This window comes from Marmota flaviventris, chromosome 1 (assembly GCF_047511675.1).
Source record: "Marmota flaviventris isolate mMarFla1 chromosome 1, mMarFla1.hap1, whole genome shotgun sequence".
In the NCBI taxonomy this organism is placed as follows: Eukaryota; Metazoa; Chordata; class Mammalia; order Rodentia; family Sciuridae; genus Marmota; species Marmota flaviventris.
The window spans coordinates 136,322,315-136,341,855 of NC_092498.1; the positions used below are offsets into that span (position 1 = coordinate 136,322,315).

Here is a 19,541-nt window from a genome sequence, read left to right on the forward strand (position 1 = left end):
GGAGAGAACAACGATTTAGGCACCGAGGACAAAGCGTAAAGGGTCAGAGGGTGGAGAGAATTTAGAGCAGCTGCGGGGTCCCTGCAAGAGTGGAAGATGATGTAGAGATAGGTGGAGCCGAATGAAATCCCCACTACCAGAAGGGATTATCCTTGGTGCAAGGAGGATACTAAACAAGAGTGATATGATTTCATAGTCGTTTTGAGAGCACTCTGACTGCAGGATGGAGAACAGATTAGAGAATATGATAATAAGCGAGACAAAACACTGTTAATTAGGTTTCTATACATAAACCCTCTCGGATACCTCTGCCAGCAAAAACTACTTCCAACCTCTCTCCCGCCAACGTCTAGCGGGGAAAACGCCCTGCAATGGGTTGAAGCCGCTATTTCCACCTGGTCCCACCCCCAAGTTCCCAACAGCAGCACGGAAGACCCTGCTCACCTGCAATTGAAGAAACTAAAAGGAAACACCAAGTATTCCACCCCTCTTCCTGACTCACACAACCGCCCCTAATCACTTTAGGTTCTATCCCACGGGTTTAAATTGGCGGGAGAATAGCAATTCCAACCCCTTCTACGGCGGCCGAGGAAGGCCAAGATTGTTGTTTAATCGAAATAGGAAGTCGCCCCACCTTAGACTACATTCATTCCTACCTCCCGACAGCGCACTCTAGGGTGTATTGTTGGCTCCGCCCCCTTCGCTGGCCTTATGCACCTCCTTCGAAAAACCAACCAATCACCGCCTGAAGCCTCGTTGCTATAGATACTCATCACCACCCCTTTTCCTCCCAGAAAGCTGAGCGACGCGCCGGGGCCTCATCCCCTTTGTGCCATCCGGGTCTCTCGCGCGAGCGCTTTAGTCTGTGGCGAAGCTTCGGGGCGGCCGGTACTGTTGAAAGCGGCAAGTGAAGGTGCCGCCTTAGCGGCCGGGTTCTGGACTATGGCGGTAGGTACCAACTCATGAGTTTAAAGTCAGGGATTTTTTTTTTTTTGTAGTTTCGAAAGAGTAGGTGAACGGCCCCAGGGCTGTTGCCCGCGCGCGTGTGTGTATGGACAAAATGGCGCCGCGGCCTTCTTCTGCGCCCGCCATCATGGCTGCCCGCTGTCGGGAGGGGGAAGGAGGGCGACGTCGGTGGGGGTGGGGAGCCGCAGGGAGTGCCTTTTTTCCAGAACTTTCCTTATCTCTTCCCGAGTCCGACGTTCCTTTTGGCCCACGGGAATGTCCCCAGCTTAGCTTAGATACCCTGTTGGTTTACATTGAGTTTTCTTAGGGCTTGAAAATTTGTATTCGCAGAGCAGGAAGAGGCTGGAGAAGAGAGAGAAATTAGAAGTCATCTCTAAATAAAAGTATGGGTCCAAAAGGCGGTGTGTGTAGGGGACGGAGTGTGAGGAGTCCGCCTCTGGTCTCGGGGTGCGTTCGTTGGGTGGGATGGTGTATTCCTTGCACAGTTCCTTTTAGTGCTCGCCCGTCGGCGCCCAGGTCTGCTCTCAGCCAGGAGTTGGGATGGTCTTGGGGAGAGAGCGAAAATGCCACCGACTCGGATTCGGAACTGTGATTCCGGCATGATCCGAAGGGATCGTGATAAAATCGGTTTAAAATGTACATTACAATCCCAACGTATTAGTGGCTGTGTTTCTCTAAATTTAAGACCCTTTCGTTGACCCCAGTAAGAACTGCAGATAGTAAATCACCGGTTCGGAACGCTAAGCCTGCACCGGGTATAGGATGCCCACTGCCGAGGGAGTATGTGATCGCTTCGTTTTTGGTGAACCAGTTAAAAGGAAAGTGTAAGCATTTTGCATTCCTTTTTACTGACGAAAAGGATACATCTTTTTATTTTAGAAAATAAGTAGTACTCTTAAGCATAAAGTTTACTCTTATTAATTGGCATATTCAGAGTTAGGTAGGGTCGGGCGCTTTTCTCCTTCTCACCCCCACCTGGCATATTTGAGTTTAACAATTTTTTATATGGATTTGAAGAGTTCGTAAGTTAGTACTTGTAGACTGATTTAATGCTCTGTTCGGTATTGCTTTTGGCCTCTTGGTACACTTAAAAGGTAGTTTTAAGTTGGTTTGGTGCAAGTGGTGGGAGGATTGGGTATTTTAAAAATATCATTTAGGGGCTGTGGCTCAGTGATAGAGCGCTTGCCTAGCACGTGTGAGGCCCTGGGTTCGATCCTCAGCACGACATAAAAATAAATACATAAAATAAAGATTTTTTTTTTTTTTTAAGTAACATCATTTAAAGCATTTGTTTCAGCAGGGCCTCGTGTGATTAAAAAGACAATGCCTTGGAGAAGTGGCCTAGTATTAAATTCGATGTTTGCCTTTGCACTGGAGAAAGATTTGTTTTACGTGTTTCCAAGTACTGCTAGGGTTTTCAAGTCTTAAATTGTAGGAAACAAGTGTTTCTGATGGAGTCAATCAATAATAAAGGTAGAACTCAGTTTTGTGGTATTGGGAGTTAACCCAAGGCCTGATGTATCCTTGGTAAGGATTCTACCACTGAGCTACACAAACCCCATGCCATTTTATTTTTATTTTGAAACAGGGCTTCCCTAAGTTGCCTTAATCTCCCAAGGAGCCGGGATCATAGGCCTGCACCAGGGCAATGGCTGGCTGCAGTCAAGTATTCATGTGTAGCTTTTTGAATTGAAATGAAATTTAGAAATCATCAGAATAATTTTAATAATCAATTGATTTTAGTTTTTCTGGATGTCTTCAATATGCTTCTATAGAATATCCTCGAATAAAACATGCATATGCTGTGGCCACCTAGCATGTCCTTTTTTTTTTTAATACCTTGTTTTTTAATTAATTATATGTGGTGCTGAGGATCGAACCCAGGGCCTCGCACGTGGTGTGCGAGTGCTCTACCACTGAGCCACAACCCCAGTCCCCTATCATATCTTTTTTATGATGGCATAGTGTTAGCTTTTCTGTTGTACTTTTACAGATGCAAATGGCTATTTAAGTTATTGTGTATCACGGGGTAGTTTTCCTATAGTCAGGCTTCTGTGCTATTAAGTATGTAGTTAAATTAACTTTTGGCTGGAAAGTTATTCTAATTGGGCTAAGATACTGTCTTTTCTATTATAAAAAGTTGTTTTCGGGCTGGGGATGTGGCTCAAGCAGTAGCACGATCACCTGGCGTGCGTGCGGCCTGGATTCGATCCTCAGCACCACATACAAACAAAGATGTTGTGTCCGCCTAAAACTAAAAATATTAAAAATTTTTCTCAAAAAAAAAGTTGTTTTCATGTGTGTGATGGTACATGCCTGTAATCCCAGCAACGTAGATTCTTAGCAACTTAGGGAAACCTTGTCTCAAAATGAAAAATAAAAAAGGACTGGGGATGTAGCTCAGTGGGAGAGCACCCCTGGGTTCAATCCCTAGTACCCAAGGAAGAAGGAAAAAAAAGTTGTTTTCAGTTCTCAACTTGGTTATCTACAAAAGAAAATGTTATGTACTTTGTAGTTTAGGTTTGAGGTGCATTTATTTTACCAAGTAAAGGCTGTACAGGTACTTATCATGTAATAAGTTAATTTGAATTAACTTGTGAATAATGATGACAACAGGATCAGTATTATCCTTAATTGTTGTGGTACAGCATTATTTATTAACAGTAGAGGTAGCAAAGAGAGATACATTATCATTTAGAGGCTTAATACATAATTTGTGTTTCAATTAAACAATCTTTTTATTGCTGGGTTGTAGCATTGTATTGATAGTTTTGACCCTTGGTGAATACAGGTTGAAATAATGCAACTTTTTAACATCTCATTTTATTCTATATTCATTTTCTGGTCTCATCTTTGAAGAAGTTCCATCATTGTGTGATTCCCTATTTACCCAATCCAGATTTCTTCTGATGTCCTAAGTGAAAAGTTGGTAAAATTTCTTAAGGGCCAGATGGTAAATACTTTTGGCTTTGTGGGCGATGTGCCGCATTGTTTACTTGTTTTTATACTCTTTCAGAAAAATGAAAAATCTTGGCTTTAGATTATATAGAAATAGGACAGTAGTTTGCTAACCCCTATCCTAAGTCAACTCCCTGTATTGATTATTTTCATATTACCTTGTTTAACCACTATGCATTTTGCACATACAGCTGGATCTGCTTCTACTCCTTTTTTATAAAAAGCTGTCTAAAGAACATTTAGAATTTAGTGTTCTTGACACTTTTTTCCTATTTCTCCAATTTGAATTAATTTCTTAATGACATTCTTTTTAATTATAATTAGGATCAAACAATCCAGCAGAACCACAGAAACAATTTTAATGGGAAACTAATTCATTTCTTCCTCAAACATGGATTAATTTATGTGCTGAGTGCTGTTAGGAGGAAGTCAGATAATTGCCTCCTATAAACTACAAAACTGATACATAGGTGAAGGAATTTCCTTCAGGTAAATCAAGTTCCGGAAAAGAATGTGTATGGTTGGTTGATTTAATTTTAAAGTTTATATAAAGGTCTAGGTATGTAGCTTGGTGAAAAAGCACATGCCTAGCATGTGTGAAGCCCTGGGTTCCATCCCCAGCACAACAAAGAAGTAAAATTTATGTTTCTGTAATTATACTTATAAAGTGTTTCAAAGCAGAAACAATGTTTCCAAAGCCCAGAACACAAATGATGAGAGGCAGGCCATGTTTTGCTGCAACTCTGTGCCAAGAGGCTATTTTCATTAAAAGGGGTTAATGAAATTAAGAATGGGTTCTCTTAGATAAGTTAATATTCTGCTTATTTTATGATATTTAGAAGTATTCCCTCTTGCTGTAAATAATGGTCTGAAGATACAGCTCATTCTTAGAGTAGTGCTCACCTAGCCAGTGCCAGGCCTTGTGTTCAATTCCCAGCACAGAAAAATAATAATGATAGTGGTTCTGATCAGAAATTACAGGTACATCAGTCTAAATATATATGGTTCTCTTTGGATAGTTGTTTTGAGTCGTTTAGGCAAGTTATTATACTACATGTATTTAGCTACTTGGAAGTAAGCTGTTCTGATTTACTTTTTGTAATACTCAAGGATAACTATCTTCTTTTTTACTTTTAGGCTAGTGATACAGAACGAGATGGACTAGCCCCAGAAAAGACAACCCCAGATAGAGATAAGAAAAAAGAGCAGTCAGATGTATCTGTTTCTCCTAGAGCCTCAAAACATCATTATTCAAGATCACGATCAAGGTCAAGAGAAAGAAAACGAAAATCGGGTAAGACATAAATTTGTTGGTAGAATTAATAAATGTTCTTTTAATTGAAAATGGATAATGAAAGTATATTGGTTATTTTTTATTTTAAGATAGGGTCACCTTAAGTTGCTTGGGGCCTCAGCCTCCTGAGCTGCTGGAATTGTAGACACCTGCCACTTCACCTGGCAAAATAAATGTATATTATTTGAGTTTGAATGTTTCTAGATTTGTTTTTGCATTGCTAAGAATAGAACTGAGGGCATTGTCTATGACAGGCAATGAACTACATCTAATGCTGTTTTAAAATCCTTGTGAAGCAAGGTATTTAATGCTTACAAATACTCCATATTCACTAATTTTTCTATAAAGATAAAACTAAACTGATAGAGAAAGTGTGGGGGTTTTTGCTATTTTAAAAAAGTTAGTGTTGAAATATATGTAATTCAATGATAGAATGCTGGCCAGCACTTTGAAAAGAAAAAGAAATTAGTATCATTACTATTGAAGGAAGAGGTTAATAAGTGTAATTTCAGTAGTGGGGTTGGAAGTTCAAAGCCAACTTAAGCTACTTATCAAGACACTGTCTTTAAGAGAAAAAGAGGGCTGAGTTTGTAGATCAGTGGTAGAGTGCTTGCCTAGCATGTGTGAGGCACTGGGTTCAATTCTCAGTACCACATATAAATAGATAAAATAAAAGTCTATTGACAGTTTAAAAAACGTTTATAAAAATAAAAGAAGGGCTGGGGATTGTAAGACTCAAATCTTACGTCATTTATCCCTTTTGTTCACAGATAATCATCTACAAAATATTGTTTTGTCTGTGTATTTGAAACTGGTATTATCATAACCATTTTGTTTTCCCACATTTCTTTAAAATATTTTTAAATTGTAGATGGACACAATATATTTATTGATGTGGTGCTGAGGATCAAACCCATTGCCTCACACTTGCTAGGCAAGTGCTATACCACTATAGCCACAACCCCAGCCCTGTTTTCTCACATTTTTTACTGGTGGATTATAATTATACATAGTGGAATTTGGTGTCACATATTTGTACATGCACACAATATAATGATATAGTCTGGCCAGTCATTCCCCAGTATTTCTCCTTTCCCTCCACTTCGTCCCTCCCTCCATCACTTTTCTCTGCATAATTATTTTTGAATGGAAATTTTTCTAAGCTAATAGCATTCTTTAGACTTCTTCAATAACATACCAAATATAATCCAACCTGTTTATTTTCTTTTTCTTTCAATTTTGTTGTCCTAATTGTTTACTTCATAAATTTGCTATGTACTAGAAAACAAGATGAACTAGTCAGCATTTTGTTGAAATATTGGAGAATTTGTGACGGAAAGGGAGTATGGTGGTATACACCTGTAATCCTGACTGCTCACAAGGCTGAGAATACAAGTTCCAGGCCAGTCTCAGCAACTTGCAAGACCTGATCTCAAGGACTGGGAATGTAGCTTAGTGGTAGAACATTGACCTAACATGCTGCGCCCTGGGTTTGATCCCCAACACTGTAAAACAAAAGTATTTGTGACTGAAAGACGGTGTTTGTACTGTTGGCTTAATTTTCTTTTTTTATTCACATTGTTTGATATTCTTAATATAAATAATTCTTCTCCTGCCATAAAAAGTGTAGATATTGGAAGATGAACAGGTAGAATTTTTTTTTTTTTTAATATTTATTTTTTAGTTTTTTCGGTGGACACAACATCTTTGTATGTGGTGCTGAGGATCGAACCCGGGCCGCACGCATGCCAGGGAAGCGCGCTACCGCTTGAACCACATCCCCAGCCCCTAGAATTTTAATTGTAGTTGGACACAATAACTTTTATTGTATGTGGTGCTGAGGATCGAACCCAGGGACTCTCATGTGCTAGATGAGCACTCTACCACTGAGCGACATCCCTAGCCCATGGAAATTATTTTTGATAACAGCATTGAAATTTGTGTTTATGTTGAATTATTGTTTGTGTTCACAGATAATGAAGGAAGAAAACACAGGAGCCGGAGCAGAAGCAAAGAGGTAATTAACACTTTGTAGTGAATAGGTACTTTAAAATACTCGTAAAGTATCTGGTAGAAATGTTTGTGTGACTATATTACATTGTTAAGGTAAGTACCCAAACTTGAAATTTAAAAGGTTAATTGGGTTATAAAATAAGCATGATTTGGATTCATCCTTTTTCAAGAAGATAGTTGTTTATATGAAAAGTGCCTTCAAAAACTTAATTTTATTATATTGTGAATATATTCACAATAAAAATTTCATATGAAGAATATAATTGGTTTTTTTAGGTCTGTCACACAGAGCTTCCATTAATCTGAGGTCCCGAGTCTCCTTAGCCTGACAGCTGCTCAGGATTTTTAAATAGCAGTCATCTTTAAGTAGCAATACCCTAGATATCTGTGGGCTACTTTTTCTTCATGGTAGGTAACAAGAGTTCTCTTTTGTTTTGTAAGACTTAATGGCATTATTTCCCTGGTAGTGTTGAATTTTGAAGTACAGGGGTAAGTAAGGGACAGTAGGAAAGGTGGCAATGACAACAAAACTTGAGGATAAACAAAAGGCAGCGGTTATATTTCAAAGGAGTTTTAACTTGCTCACCTGAGAAGACAAGGAATGAGCCAACAAGGAAGAGCAGATGTAGCAACAAGAAAGGGAGAAGAGTCTGATGGGGGCTGGGCAAGGGACTCCTAAAAATATGGGCAGGGACTTCACCTCTTCCCCTAATGGAAGCTCTGTTAAATTTTTAATTTAGGAGAGTTTTTGTGAAAATGACTATTTTGTTTAGCTCACATGATAACATTTCTATAATAAATCATACTCAGCGTGCTAATGCGCGAAGAGACTGAACTGAAGACGCTGCAGACTCAGATAGCAAAATAATAAGCCTACTTCATGATAAGGTAACTATTAGTCATTCAAACTCCTATTTCCCTTAAATATCTTAAATCAGTTAAGGGTTTTAATGTTTTTTTGTTTTTGTTTTTTGTTTTGTTTTGTTTTTTTAATTAGAAATGTTATGTTTGAAAAACTGGTTTGAAATAAACTAAAACTTTTGGAAATTTAACCATTTAAAACTTTTCCAGTCTGCCACTATATGGCAAAATCGAGGAAATTTTCTTTTGTAAGGTCATATCACAGAGAACTGGCAATGAAACTAATATTAAGCTTGTGTCTCCAGGTCTCTTATTTTTCTGCCAAGTAGAAAATCACTGTGATCATTTTCAAACGTATCATCATGCATGTTCCAAAATGATTGGCGAAGTTTTTTTATTTTTTTATATTTTTAACAAAAATTAATCTCGAGTGAAAAGAAATATACTATGGTCTGTTTTGGGAAACAAATAATGTATTTTGGTGGAGAAGTGGTGGCCTGGGCATCAGACGAACTGGGCTCCAGGTCCCGCTCAACTACTGTTTAGCTTTGTGACTTTAGAGATTAGTTTAGTTACACATAATGTAAGGGGATTAAATTAGAGGATATGTGTTTCTTTTCAGATTTAAAATTTAGTGACAATAGAACGCTTGGGATTTTAACATTTAACTGCAAGATGGGTTTGATAAATCTTAAGTGTGGGAAAATGTTTAGCACTTTCTACTTTGGTATTTGTGCAATAAAATAGGAGAATTGATCAATACACTTTTAATTTTAGCTGATTCTGAATGCATATGTATTTAAGTCTTGATTTTAATCAAAATACGGGGGGATAATGTGTTGTATGATGGCATAGGGATTAACTATTTACTCTTAGTTTGAGTTTTTAAAAATTAAAATAGGTACAGTTGGCATTTTGTACTGCAGGTACACGAGATGTAGTAGAACTCTAAACATTGGAATTTGCAACATAAATTGCTGATTCACAGTTAAAGACATTGGGAGAATATAAAAACTAATTTTAGAGACAATGTGACATGCAAAATAGGTATGAAAAGGACACATAACTGTACTTTGAAATCGTACAAAATTTGTTCACTAAAATTAATTATACTTAGCTTTCCATTTGAAATGCATTTTCTAGTGCATTTCTTTTTGTCCTTATTGTTTATTCTTTAAACTTAGTATTCTCTGGATTTTGAGGTTGATGTATAGATATGGTCTGCATTTTTTTTTTAACAAATGTTAGGGATTCCTCTATATCTGGTATAATGGTTTTCTGATATTTCAGTTTCAAAAATCATTGTTTTCTTGTGGTATGAATATATCTTGGGGGAAACTGTATTTTGTGTTTATTTTAAAAATTAGTAATTAAATCTGCAACATTTGGGTGATGTGAAACTAGATCATTTTTTATTTGCCACACACTCCTAAGGTTACTAATGTTGCATCACAACATTTTTGTCTACTGATACCCATACTAACTCTTTTTGTTGCACTATTTTCCTGAAAGAACCAACTTCTTCTTAAAACAGGCAAGAAGACATGAATCCAAAGATAAATCTTCTAAGAAACACAAGTCTGAGGAACATAATGACAAAGAACATTCTTCTGATAAAGGAAGAGAGCGACTAAATTCCTCTGAAAATGGTGAGGACAGACACAAACGCAAAGAAAGAAAATCATCACGAGGCAGAAGTCACTCAAGATCTAGGTCCCGTGAAAGGTAAGTAGTTTTGGTATTATCCATAAGCACTTTATGTTTCACTTTAAGTTACGTAAATTTTCTCAGTAACTTGTTACTAGGGAAAAAAAATTTATTTATTTTAGTTGTAGATAAATGTACAGTATCTTTATTTACTTTATGTGGTGCTGAGGATCAAACCCAGTCCTTCACACATGCTAGGAAAGTGTTCTACCACTGAGCCACAACCCCAGCCCCTGGAAATTGATCGTTTCTTGCTAACTTTAATAGCTAGAACATTTTAGTCTTTGCCTTATGGTAAATCCACAAGTGATGTCCAAGATCAAAGGAGTGAGAAATGGTTAACATGTTCAATTGATGGGTAGATTTTCTTCAGCCATTTACTGAGTTTTCTTTTATGCAGTGAAAACATTATATTGTTGAGTTACTTAGATAGTTTAGGCCAATAAAGAGAGAGTCCATTTACACCATTGATGTAGAAGGTGTTTGTTCCAAACTCACCCTTTAAGTTTTTTTTTTTTTTTTTTTTTTTTAATTGTTGTTGTGGTAGTGCTAAAAAAGAATTTTTAGAAACTAGGTAATGGTTGAAATTTGGAGATTTTGGATTTGAGAAGCTAGTGTTTAACATACATTTGAATTTTTTCTATGGGTAGTAAGTGGTGATACCAGACTAGTCCAGATTTAAATATGATCTTTAAGCTTTATATATACTGTGGTAAAGTTCAGGCTTGAAACTGAGTTGAGGAAGGATGCGTTGAACATTTTGACATATTATAGGTTTTCTATTCCCATTGAGACTTCTTCATATAATAATGAAGGTTATAAATCCTTCAAAAACCTCAGTAACCTTTTTTTATAAACGAAAGTTTATTGCCTGTCTTCATTGCATTATTACAGATAATATTCATAATGTATGGAATTGAAAACTCTTTAAGTTGCATACTTCAATTTCAGGCGCCATCGTAGTAGAAGCAGGGAGCGGAAGAAGTCTCGATCCAGGAGTAGGGAGCGGAAGAAGTCACGATCCAGAAGCAGAGAGAGGAAGAAGTCTCGATCCAGAAGCAGGGAAAGAAAACGGCGGATCAGATCTCGTTCCCGCTCAAGATCAAGACACAGGCATAGGACTAGAAGCAGGAGTAGGACACGGAGTAGAAGTCGGTAGGTACTCATTCTGAATAAAATCTGGTAGACACCTCATTGGGCGTGTGTGACAACCCAAGAATGTTAATAGTCAACCAGTTTTATTTACATATTAAGGTAGAATTGTTCTACTTATAACCTCACTAATAAAAAAAAATCTAGGGCCTAGCGATATGGTGCATGCAAGGGGCTGGGGTTATAGCTCAGCAGTAGAGCACTCACCTCGCATGTATGAGACCCTGGGTTCAATCCTCAGCACCACATAAAGGTAAATAAGTGAAATAAAGGTATTGTGTCCAACTACAACTACAAAATAAATATTTAAAAATACACACATCTAAATACTTAGCATTTTCAGTCTCATTACATCAGTGTATATCTGATAGGCAGGTATAAAAAAATCGTGAGTTAAGTTCATTCAGGTTACAGAGGTTAAGTAACTTGCCCAAGAAGTCCAAAATTATACTAAGTGCTAGAGTGAGTAATGAAAAGGGATGAGATGTAGCTCAGTGGTAGAGTATCCTTGGGCTCAATTCCCAGTACATGGGGTATAGGGAATGGTGAAGGATCATTAGTTGGCAGTGTAATTAGTAGGACAGGAGGAAATTTTAATAATATTTTTAATAGAATTTTCATTTAAATGCTATAATTAATATGTATGCTAACTTACTAGTATTCATAATAATGCTTTTAATTTATTGAAGAAATACAATTGAAATGCAGGTGAAGATAGACCTATGTTTAGATTTTTTGCTTATCCGCTTGTTTGAACTTTTATCAAATCAGTGTCAGTTTTTACTCGGTTGTTTTTAGTCTGTCGTATACTAATTTGAACTTTAATACTGACAATGAGTCAAAGGTAACTGAGGCAATCTTTTAATCACTTTTTGGGCAGTTTAGGACTTTAATTTCGGTAATTCTTTTAGTGATAACTGATTTTCTAAAAACATCCTCAAATTAATTGTAGTTTACTATACTAGAGCCTGGCACAGTGGCACACACCTATGGTCCCAGCTAGTTGGGAGGCTGAGGCAGGAGGGTTCTAATTTGGAGGCCAGTCTCAGTAGGATCCTGGTTCATAATAAAAATTTTTTAAGGTGGGGACAGGGCTGGAGAAATAGCTCAGAGGTAGAATGCTCTTGGGTTCAATCCCCAGTGAAATAAGATTTGCAAATATTTGGCCTTTCATTTCCAGTTGTGTAAATATTGACCTATATTGTGAATAATTACAAGGTTAGTCTTTGCAGCCTTAGTTGGTATAATCTGTGTGCTGTGATGCCAGCCTGTAGTCCTGGCTACTCGGGAGACAGGATCACAGGTTTCCGACCTAAGAAACTTTTGAGACCCTGTCTCAAAAAATGAACAGGCTAGGGTGTGACTTAGTGGTAAAATGCTTGCCTGGCATGTGCAAGGGCCTGGTTTCAGTCCCTACTGCTGAAAAAAAAAATAGAAATGCCTGATGAGTTGCCAGTGTGTCCATCTAAAATATGGAGGTTAAATAAATAAATGGGCCATAAAAATAAGAAACTTAAGAGACAGGGTCTCACTTGGTTGCTTAGGGTTGTTGAGGCTGGCTTTGAACTCAGGGTCCTCCTGCTTCAGCCTCCCACGTTACTCGGATTAGAAGCGTTCACCATTACACCCTGTGTATCATTGACTGTCATTAAACCATGTAAACAATTTTTTAAACAAAATTAATTATCATAATACTTGTAAAATGGCATTTATTACAGAGATAGAAAGAAGAGAATTGAAAAACCAAGAAGATTTAGCAGAAGTTTAAGCCGGACTCCCAGTCCTCCTCCCTTCAGAGGCAGAAATACAGCAATGGATGCACAAGAAGCTTTAGCTAGGAGGTATGTATGTTTTGTTTTTTAATTGGTTTTTCCCTTTCTACGTTTAAGTAGATGCCAAATTGTGTGGACAAAATGAGTCGTAAAGTCAGTATACTTCGGGTAAATTAATCATAAATTGTGATACCTTTGTATTAAGTTTTTAATTCTCACCTTAGATGTTTGCTTGCTTGTGCAACTAGGAGGGTTGAGATGTCTGAAGCCATTCTTGTGTTTTGTTTTGTTTTTTTTTTTTTCATGATTAACTGGTTATTTTTTCCCAAGAAATATAGTCAAACCACTTGTTTGCTTTTTTTTTTTTTTGAGCCTTATGTCATCTTCAAGGACTGTTTTACATCTAATATGGTTTTACCTTTACTTGGTGGTTTTTCTTAAAACAAAACCAAAGAATTCTTTCAATAGTTTTCTTAAGGTTGTAGCAAATAATACATATACATTATAAGCTAATTTATTATCTTGTAACATAGGGAGAACATTGTATTTCTTAAATTTTCTACTGTTTCAAAGAAGAGGGAACCACACACAACAACGCTGACTGAAATCTGCAAAATGCTCCAAAGAACTGCCTCAAATGAGGCAAGTGAAATAAACTCCAAACATGTTTTCGGTTTTCAAAAATTCTGAAAATTAAGTTCTTTGGATTTGGGTTTTGTTTTGTTTTATTTTCCCCTTCAGTTTTTTTTTTTTTTTTTTTTTTCCTTATGAAATTGAGTTTGTATTTTTTTTTTTTTTTCATTATAAAAAATACAGTTATCACAATGTAACCTGATGTGCTGCTGCCCTGTGAACCCAGCCTGGCAGAACTCCAGCTGAACAGCAGCAGCAAAGGTGTGAGCTCACCCCTTCTTCATTCCATTCACCTCAGTGAATGGTGTTAATTCCAGACCTGCAATAGCATTTTGATAGAACCAATACTACTCATATTTTCTTTCTGAAACTAAAATCAACATCATTAGGAAGTGATTTACTCTAAAATCTAAACTAATTTATGATAATTGGTTCATTAAGTTTGACAAAGTATTTTCTAAGCCCTAATTTTGACTCTTTAATTTACATCTATACCATAAATATGTTGCACTTTTCGTTTTTGGATTTACTGAAGTAAAACTTTTTGATTTAGCCACTTAGCGGTCTTTCAGGTATGACAAATTCACATAAATCCTCTTTGGGCAATTTAAAGTTGTTTTGGAAATATTTTTCTTACTTATGACCGACCTACATTTTCTTGTTAAGCCACATCAGAAGCTCTTATTATTCTCGGGGACAAAAAAAGTCTTCGACTGTGTTTCTCACATATGTGCTCAGTAAAAAAGAATGCTTATATATCATAAACTTTCTTTTTTATAAATTTCAACAGTTGTTAAAGAATATAACAATTGACTATCATTGTTTTTTATTAGCCATGTGTCCATCCCCCCAAAAAATACCTTTTCCCCAATCCATGCCTGTTTATGCCACGTTAAAGATGAAGAGTGGCATTAATTTATTATTGGTAAATTGAAGAATCCTTCTGACAAAAAGGGTTTTTCTCTTTCAGGAACTGATCATGAAGATAATGTTACTCCTTTGCTGTATAAGAAATAAATTTGCACATATTCATAATTTCAGTGTGAAGTGGAATTAATTTTTTTGAATGAATTTACATTGCCTGTGCCTTTGCCAATGACAAATTTCTTCACCTGCTAAAAGTAATTTCCTAATGCAGCCACTACCATCCCCCTTTTATTAGGTTATAATAAATAATTTAGCAGGGTTTGCTTGCCCTTTTATTTATAGCTTTTTAAATTTTTATTTAGGTAAAGACTATAACAAAGTATTTGGAAATAAAGAGCATCGTTAGAATAATTGGGTTGGCATTCTATCATAGCATTTTATCTTTACTCTAGTTGTCAGGCCTGTCAAAGATTGAAGAATTTTAAAGTTTTAACCATTTCTTTAGTGTGAAATGCATATTAAATTTCTAGTTTTTGACACTTCATTCAATTCAAAAGTGTTCATAAACAGTATTGTATAGCACGTGCCAACAATTCTGCCTACTCAGGAAGTTAAGGCAAGGAGGATTATTTGAGCCTACGAGTTGCAGGGCCAGCCTGGGCAGCATAGTCAGACCCTATGTCATAAAAAAGCAAAGAGCATTGAAATGTTCTTTTGATAGGAAGAGGGTATTGAATAATTGGCTCAATTTAAAATTTATCAAGTATTTTGTCTTTGTACATATATAAAGGTACATAGTGAATTTATATTAACTGTTTAAATTTAATTGTCTTTGACAGATTGGAAAGGGCAAAGAAATTACAAGAACAACGAGAAAAGGAAATGGTTGAAAAACAAAAACAACAAGAAATAGCTGCAGGTAATTTTTTTTTTCATTATACATATATGGGTTTAACCTTTGTATATATTTTTAAAACTAATAGGAAAAAAAAATCAACTGTGATTCCCTAAATCAATCATCAGTGCACTGTAAACATTTTTAGCGTTTTGCCACCTAATAAGTTCTTTATGAGGTTAGTTGACTCTTATCATTAGCTCTACCAGTAAACTACATGTCTAGTCCCTTTATGCATATATATTTTCATTTTGTCCATTTAGATAATTTGAAAAGTGAATAATGACTAATCTTATTCACTTAGCCCTACAAATGTCTTCTATTATGAGTTTGAGAATGCAGCTTATTTAAGAAGGTAGCTATGTATTAAAATATAATACATAGCTACCTTCTTAATAATAATAATACATATGTATTAAAATATAATACATACACCTGGCATAAAAGGTGCTTGAGAATGAAATTTATCAGAATTTACTATTTATATCTATGAAATTGAGTCTAGAAGATGTTTTATTTTGACATTCCTAATAAAGAGTGGTGCTTTTTTTAATACTCCAAAATTTTATGTACTGCCATTTTGTTTCTAATAAAATAATTAAAAGACTTTCATAACTGAGTTCCTGCAATGTTAGTAATTTAAGAACTTTTCAAGTCTTATACTCTGGACTGAGAAAAATGAGGGATTAGAAGGGTCTTGCTGTTCCAAAAAGACATATCACATGGAATTACTTGGCTTGGTATATAACTTTAGGACATGGCCTTAGTATTGGTTGGATATGTTTAATATCTGTTTAATGTTATTTGTTTCAAATGAGATAGCTGTAAAAATACTTCAGAAAACATGACCATACAATTATTAAATACATTTTAATTAATAGTTGTGAATGCCATAGTTAATTTCCATTGAAATCATACCTTCCTCCAGTTTGTATAATTCTTTTCATCCTCTGAGAAATGTTTGATGTGTAACTACATATTAGGGAAATACAGAAGCATTGGTGAACACGCTGAAATGATAATGTTTTATAAGGTAAACTTTTCCATGTATTTGTTGGAAATAACCCTGCCATTTTCATAAATTGAAGGATTTTTTTCCATGTAAATGTATTGATGCAAATTATAAAATTTGTCTTTGAAAACTCATACTTACATCCTCTTCAGCAGCTGCAGCCACTGGTGGTTCTGTTCTTAATGTTGCTGCCCTATTGGCATCAGGAACACAAGTAACTCCTCAGATAGCTATGGCAGCTCAAATGGCAGCCCTGCAAGCTAAAGCCTTGGCTGAGACTGGAATAGCTGTACCTAGCTACTATAACCCAGCAGCTGTGAATCCAATGAAATTTGCTGAACAAGAGAAAAAAAGGAAGATGCTTTGGCAAGGCAAAAAGGAAGGGGTAAGACCTCCCAAACTCTTTATTATTTATCCCTAATTAGCAATTGCTTAGAGAATCAAATTTCTGTTGAAAAATGCAAGTTTGAGCTTTTCTCTCTTCTGAGAGCCTGTTTGCAGTAGTCTAATTTGAAGCAGTAAACATGAATGATTGAACTTCAAAGCTTTCAAAAAGAATCAGTTACATTTATAAAGGGGAAAAAATGCTACTTGGTTTAGGTATTTCATTAATGATATATTTTGAGGTACTGCCAAGCACAGTGTCACATGCCTGTAACTGTAATTCTGGCTACTTGGGAGTCTGAGGCAGTGGTATCAAAAGTTTGGCTAATTTGCCAGACCCTATCTTATAAAGTTTACAATTTTGGTCTCAGGGACACTCAACCACTGAGCCATATCCCTAGCCCTATTTGTATTTTATTTAAAGACAGGGTCTCACTGAATTGCATAGCACTTGGCTTTGCTATCTTCCTGCCTCAGCTTCTCAAGACACTGGGACACACTGCCTGTGTCACTGCACCTGGCTTGCTTCATTACTCCATAAGATAAATCTTAATATCATTATAGATCCATTAACAGAAAGCCATAAATGCTGCTCTTTTAAAATTATGTTGCTGAGAGTGTTAATATCCTAATAAAAGGTATTTATATTTTCCATATTCTAAAATGTAGTGTTTCTTAACAGGACAAATCCCAGTCTGCTGAAATATGGGAGAAATTGAACTTTGGAAACAAGGACCAAAACGTCAAATTTAGGAAATTAATGGGTATTAAGGTGAGTTTTACTTTGTATGAAGATTCACATTAAGCCGGGAGGCTGAGTCAGGAGGATTTCGAGTTCAAAGCCAGCCTCAGCAATGGTGAGGCCCTAAGCAATTCAGTGAGACCCTGTTTCTAAATAAAATACAAAATAGGGCTGGGGATTGGCTCAGTGGTGGAGTGTCCCTGAGTTCAATCCCCGATACTCAAAAAAAAAAAAAAGATTCACATTAAACCTATTTTGGCAGGGGCAGGGGTTGTAGCTCACTGGTAGAGCACTTGCCTAGCATGTGTGAAGCACTGGGTTTGATCCTTAGCATCATAAAAATATATTATGCCCATCTATAACTAAAAATATTTTTTAAAAATATTTTAGCAGTATGTTAGCGCTGAATATATTCTTATGCTTTTCTGTTTGTTTCAGGTTTAAGTAGTCTTTACTGTTTGACAATATAAATTGTTCCATGTAGCACATACATTTGTTGATTATTAGTGAGTTTGTATCTTAAGTAAATCTTATGTGGAATTTTAAGCTTCCCTTGGTAAATAAGGGTGAAATTTTTTAGAGGAATTAAAGAATTTCTAGGAAAATAAAATTGATTTCAGGGTTAGTTAACTAAAAGTTTATCTTTTTTTTTTTTTTTTTTTTCTATGTGGTGCTGAGGATCAAACCCAGCACCTCGAAAGTGCTAGACAGGTATTCTACCACTGAGCCACAACCCTAGTCCTGAAAGTTTTATATCTTAAGTTTTAGGAAATTGAGGTTATTACCTTATTATACTTTCCCTCCACCCTTTTAAAAACTAACAAGCAATACCACCCCTTGGAGTACTCATAGCCTTGATTGATACTTCTCTGTAGTGTTTATACACTGTCAAATGTATTTTGATGCTTTTTGTTTTGTTTTGTTTTTGTTGTTGTTTTTTAATGGTACTGGGGACTGAACTGAAATCCACTGTACCACTGAGCCATACCCAACTCCTTTTATGTGTTGTTTTTTGTTGTTGTTTTGTCTTTTTCCACAGTTTAAATTTTGTTGGATCCCACTATACTTTGTATGTTTAGAAAGAACATTGTCTTTTACTATATGGGTGATTAATGAATGGATGGAAGCCAAATGAGGTCAAATACTGTATTTTCAAAATACAAGTTAACAGTCACATCAAGTGAGAGAATCATCTCTTATTTTCATCAAAATGCATTTTAATATTTTGTCTACTATTTAGAGTGAAGATGAAGCTGGATGTAGCTCTGTTGATGAAGAAAGTTATAAGACTTTGAAGCAACAGGAAGAAGTATTTAGAAATCTAGATGCTCAGTATGAAATGGCAAGATCACAGACCCACACACAAAGAGGAATGGGTTTGGGTTTTACATCTTCAATGCGAGGAATGGATGCAGTTTGAAAAAAGATCACACTTTTAAAGTTTGGGACTTTATAGACTTCTTGTTCTGATGTCAGGTCCTTGTTCACCAAACAGCTAGCATTCTAGCTTGCATGGGTGTTGCATTGACTTTAATTTATTGAAAAATACGATTTTTGTAAATATCAGATCAGTGATACTGGTGTTAGTGTTGTAATCAGGTTAAACCCACTTCCATTAAACTTGACAGGACTATAGAAAGACAATATTTTTTAGTTCATGAATTCTACTTTTCAAAAATATATTAAAGCTGCAGGTGGGATAAAATCTCATACATAGATTTTTTCGTGTCCGCTGTCTTGTGTACTTTTGTACTTAACCTTGTACAGTTATTTTCATCTCTTGAAACATGAAAGAAATGTTATGTAGATGTTCTTTAGAAGATCTGACCATTTGGTACATAATCCAGCAAATAAGCTGGGTGGTGATGATAATAATAAAAATGGTTTTCTCAAAACTGGTGTTAATTTAAATTACCTGGTATTCTTGTTTGAGTTTATGGTTTCTGTAGCATTTTGCGATTGCTATTAGAAAACACTGGCTAGAAATTCCTTTTTATAAACAAAAATAGTTAACTATATGCTATAGGCAATACCATGGTGAGCAAAAAAAAAAAATGTAAAGGGAAGAGGAACAAACAAATTTATTAAAATATTTTTTGTTTTTTCCTACTACTATAAGGGACAAAATTGGTGTACAGTATTTGTTAAATATTCCATGTTATTCAGGAAATAGAATAATGCATTAAAGGGATGTAAGCACTTTTATTTTAATAAAGTGCCTTATAACAAGTCATTTGTATGCCCTTTGAAGTCTTTTCCAGCATAAACTGATCTAAAATAGTAGA

General features: G+C 35.9%; 1 protein-coding gene across 4 annotated transcripts; it reads left to right on the top strand.

Annotated features, from left to right (window-relative positions):
• Positions 1–808: 808 nt before the first annotated feature.
• Positions 809–19,151, top strand: Rsrc2 (arginine and serine rich coiled-coil 2). 4 transcript variants are annotated; one of them, XM_027921324.2, is made up of 10 exons: positions 809–948; positions 5,062–5,218; positions 7,192–7,235; positions 9,627–9,817; positions 10,751–10,954; positions 12,670–12,792; positions 15,063–15,142; positions 16,283–16,515; positions 17,197–17,286; positions 18,497–19,151. In XM_027921324.2, the coding sequence occupies exons 1-10, from the start codon at positions 943–945 to the stop codon at positions 18,674–18,676; spliced, it is 1,308 nt and encodes a 435-aa protein (XP_027777125.1). In that variant the 5' UTR covers positions 809–942; the 3' UTR covers positions 18,677–19,151. The 4 variants fall into 4 exon arrangements, with proteins under 4 accessions (XP_027777125.1, XP_027777126.1, XP_027777128.1 ...); XM_027921325.2 differs by having other exon boundaries at positions 16,286–16,515; XM_027921327.2 differs by lacking the exon at positions 809–948 and adding an exon at positions 8,042–8,119 and having other exon boundaries at positions 5,174–5,218; positions 9,605–9,817.
• The last annotated feature ends 390 nt before the right edge of the window (positions 19,152–19,541 follow it).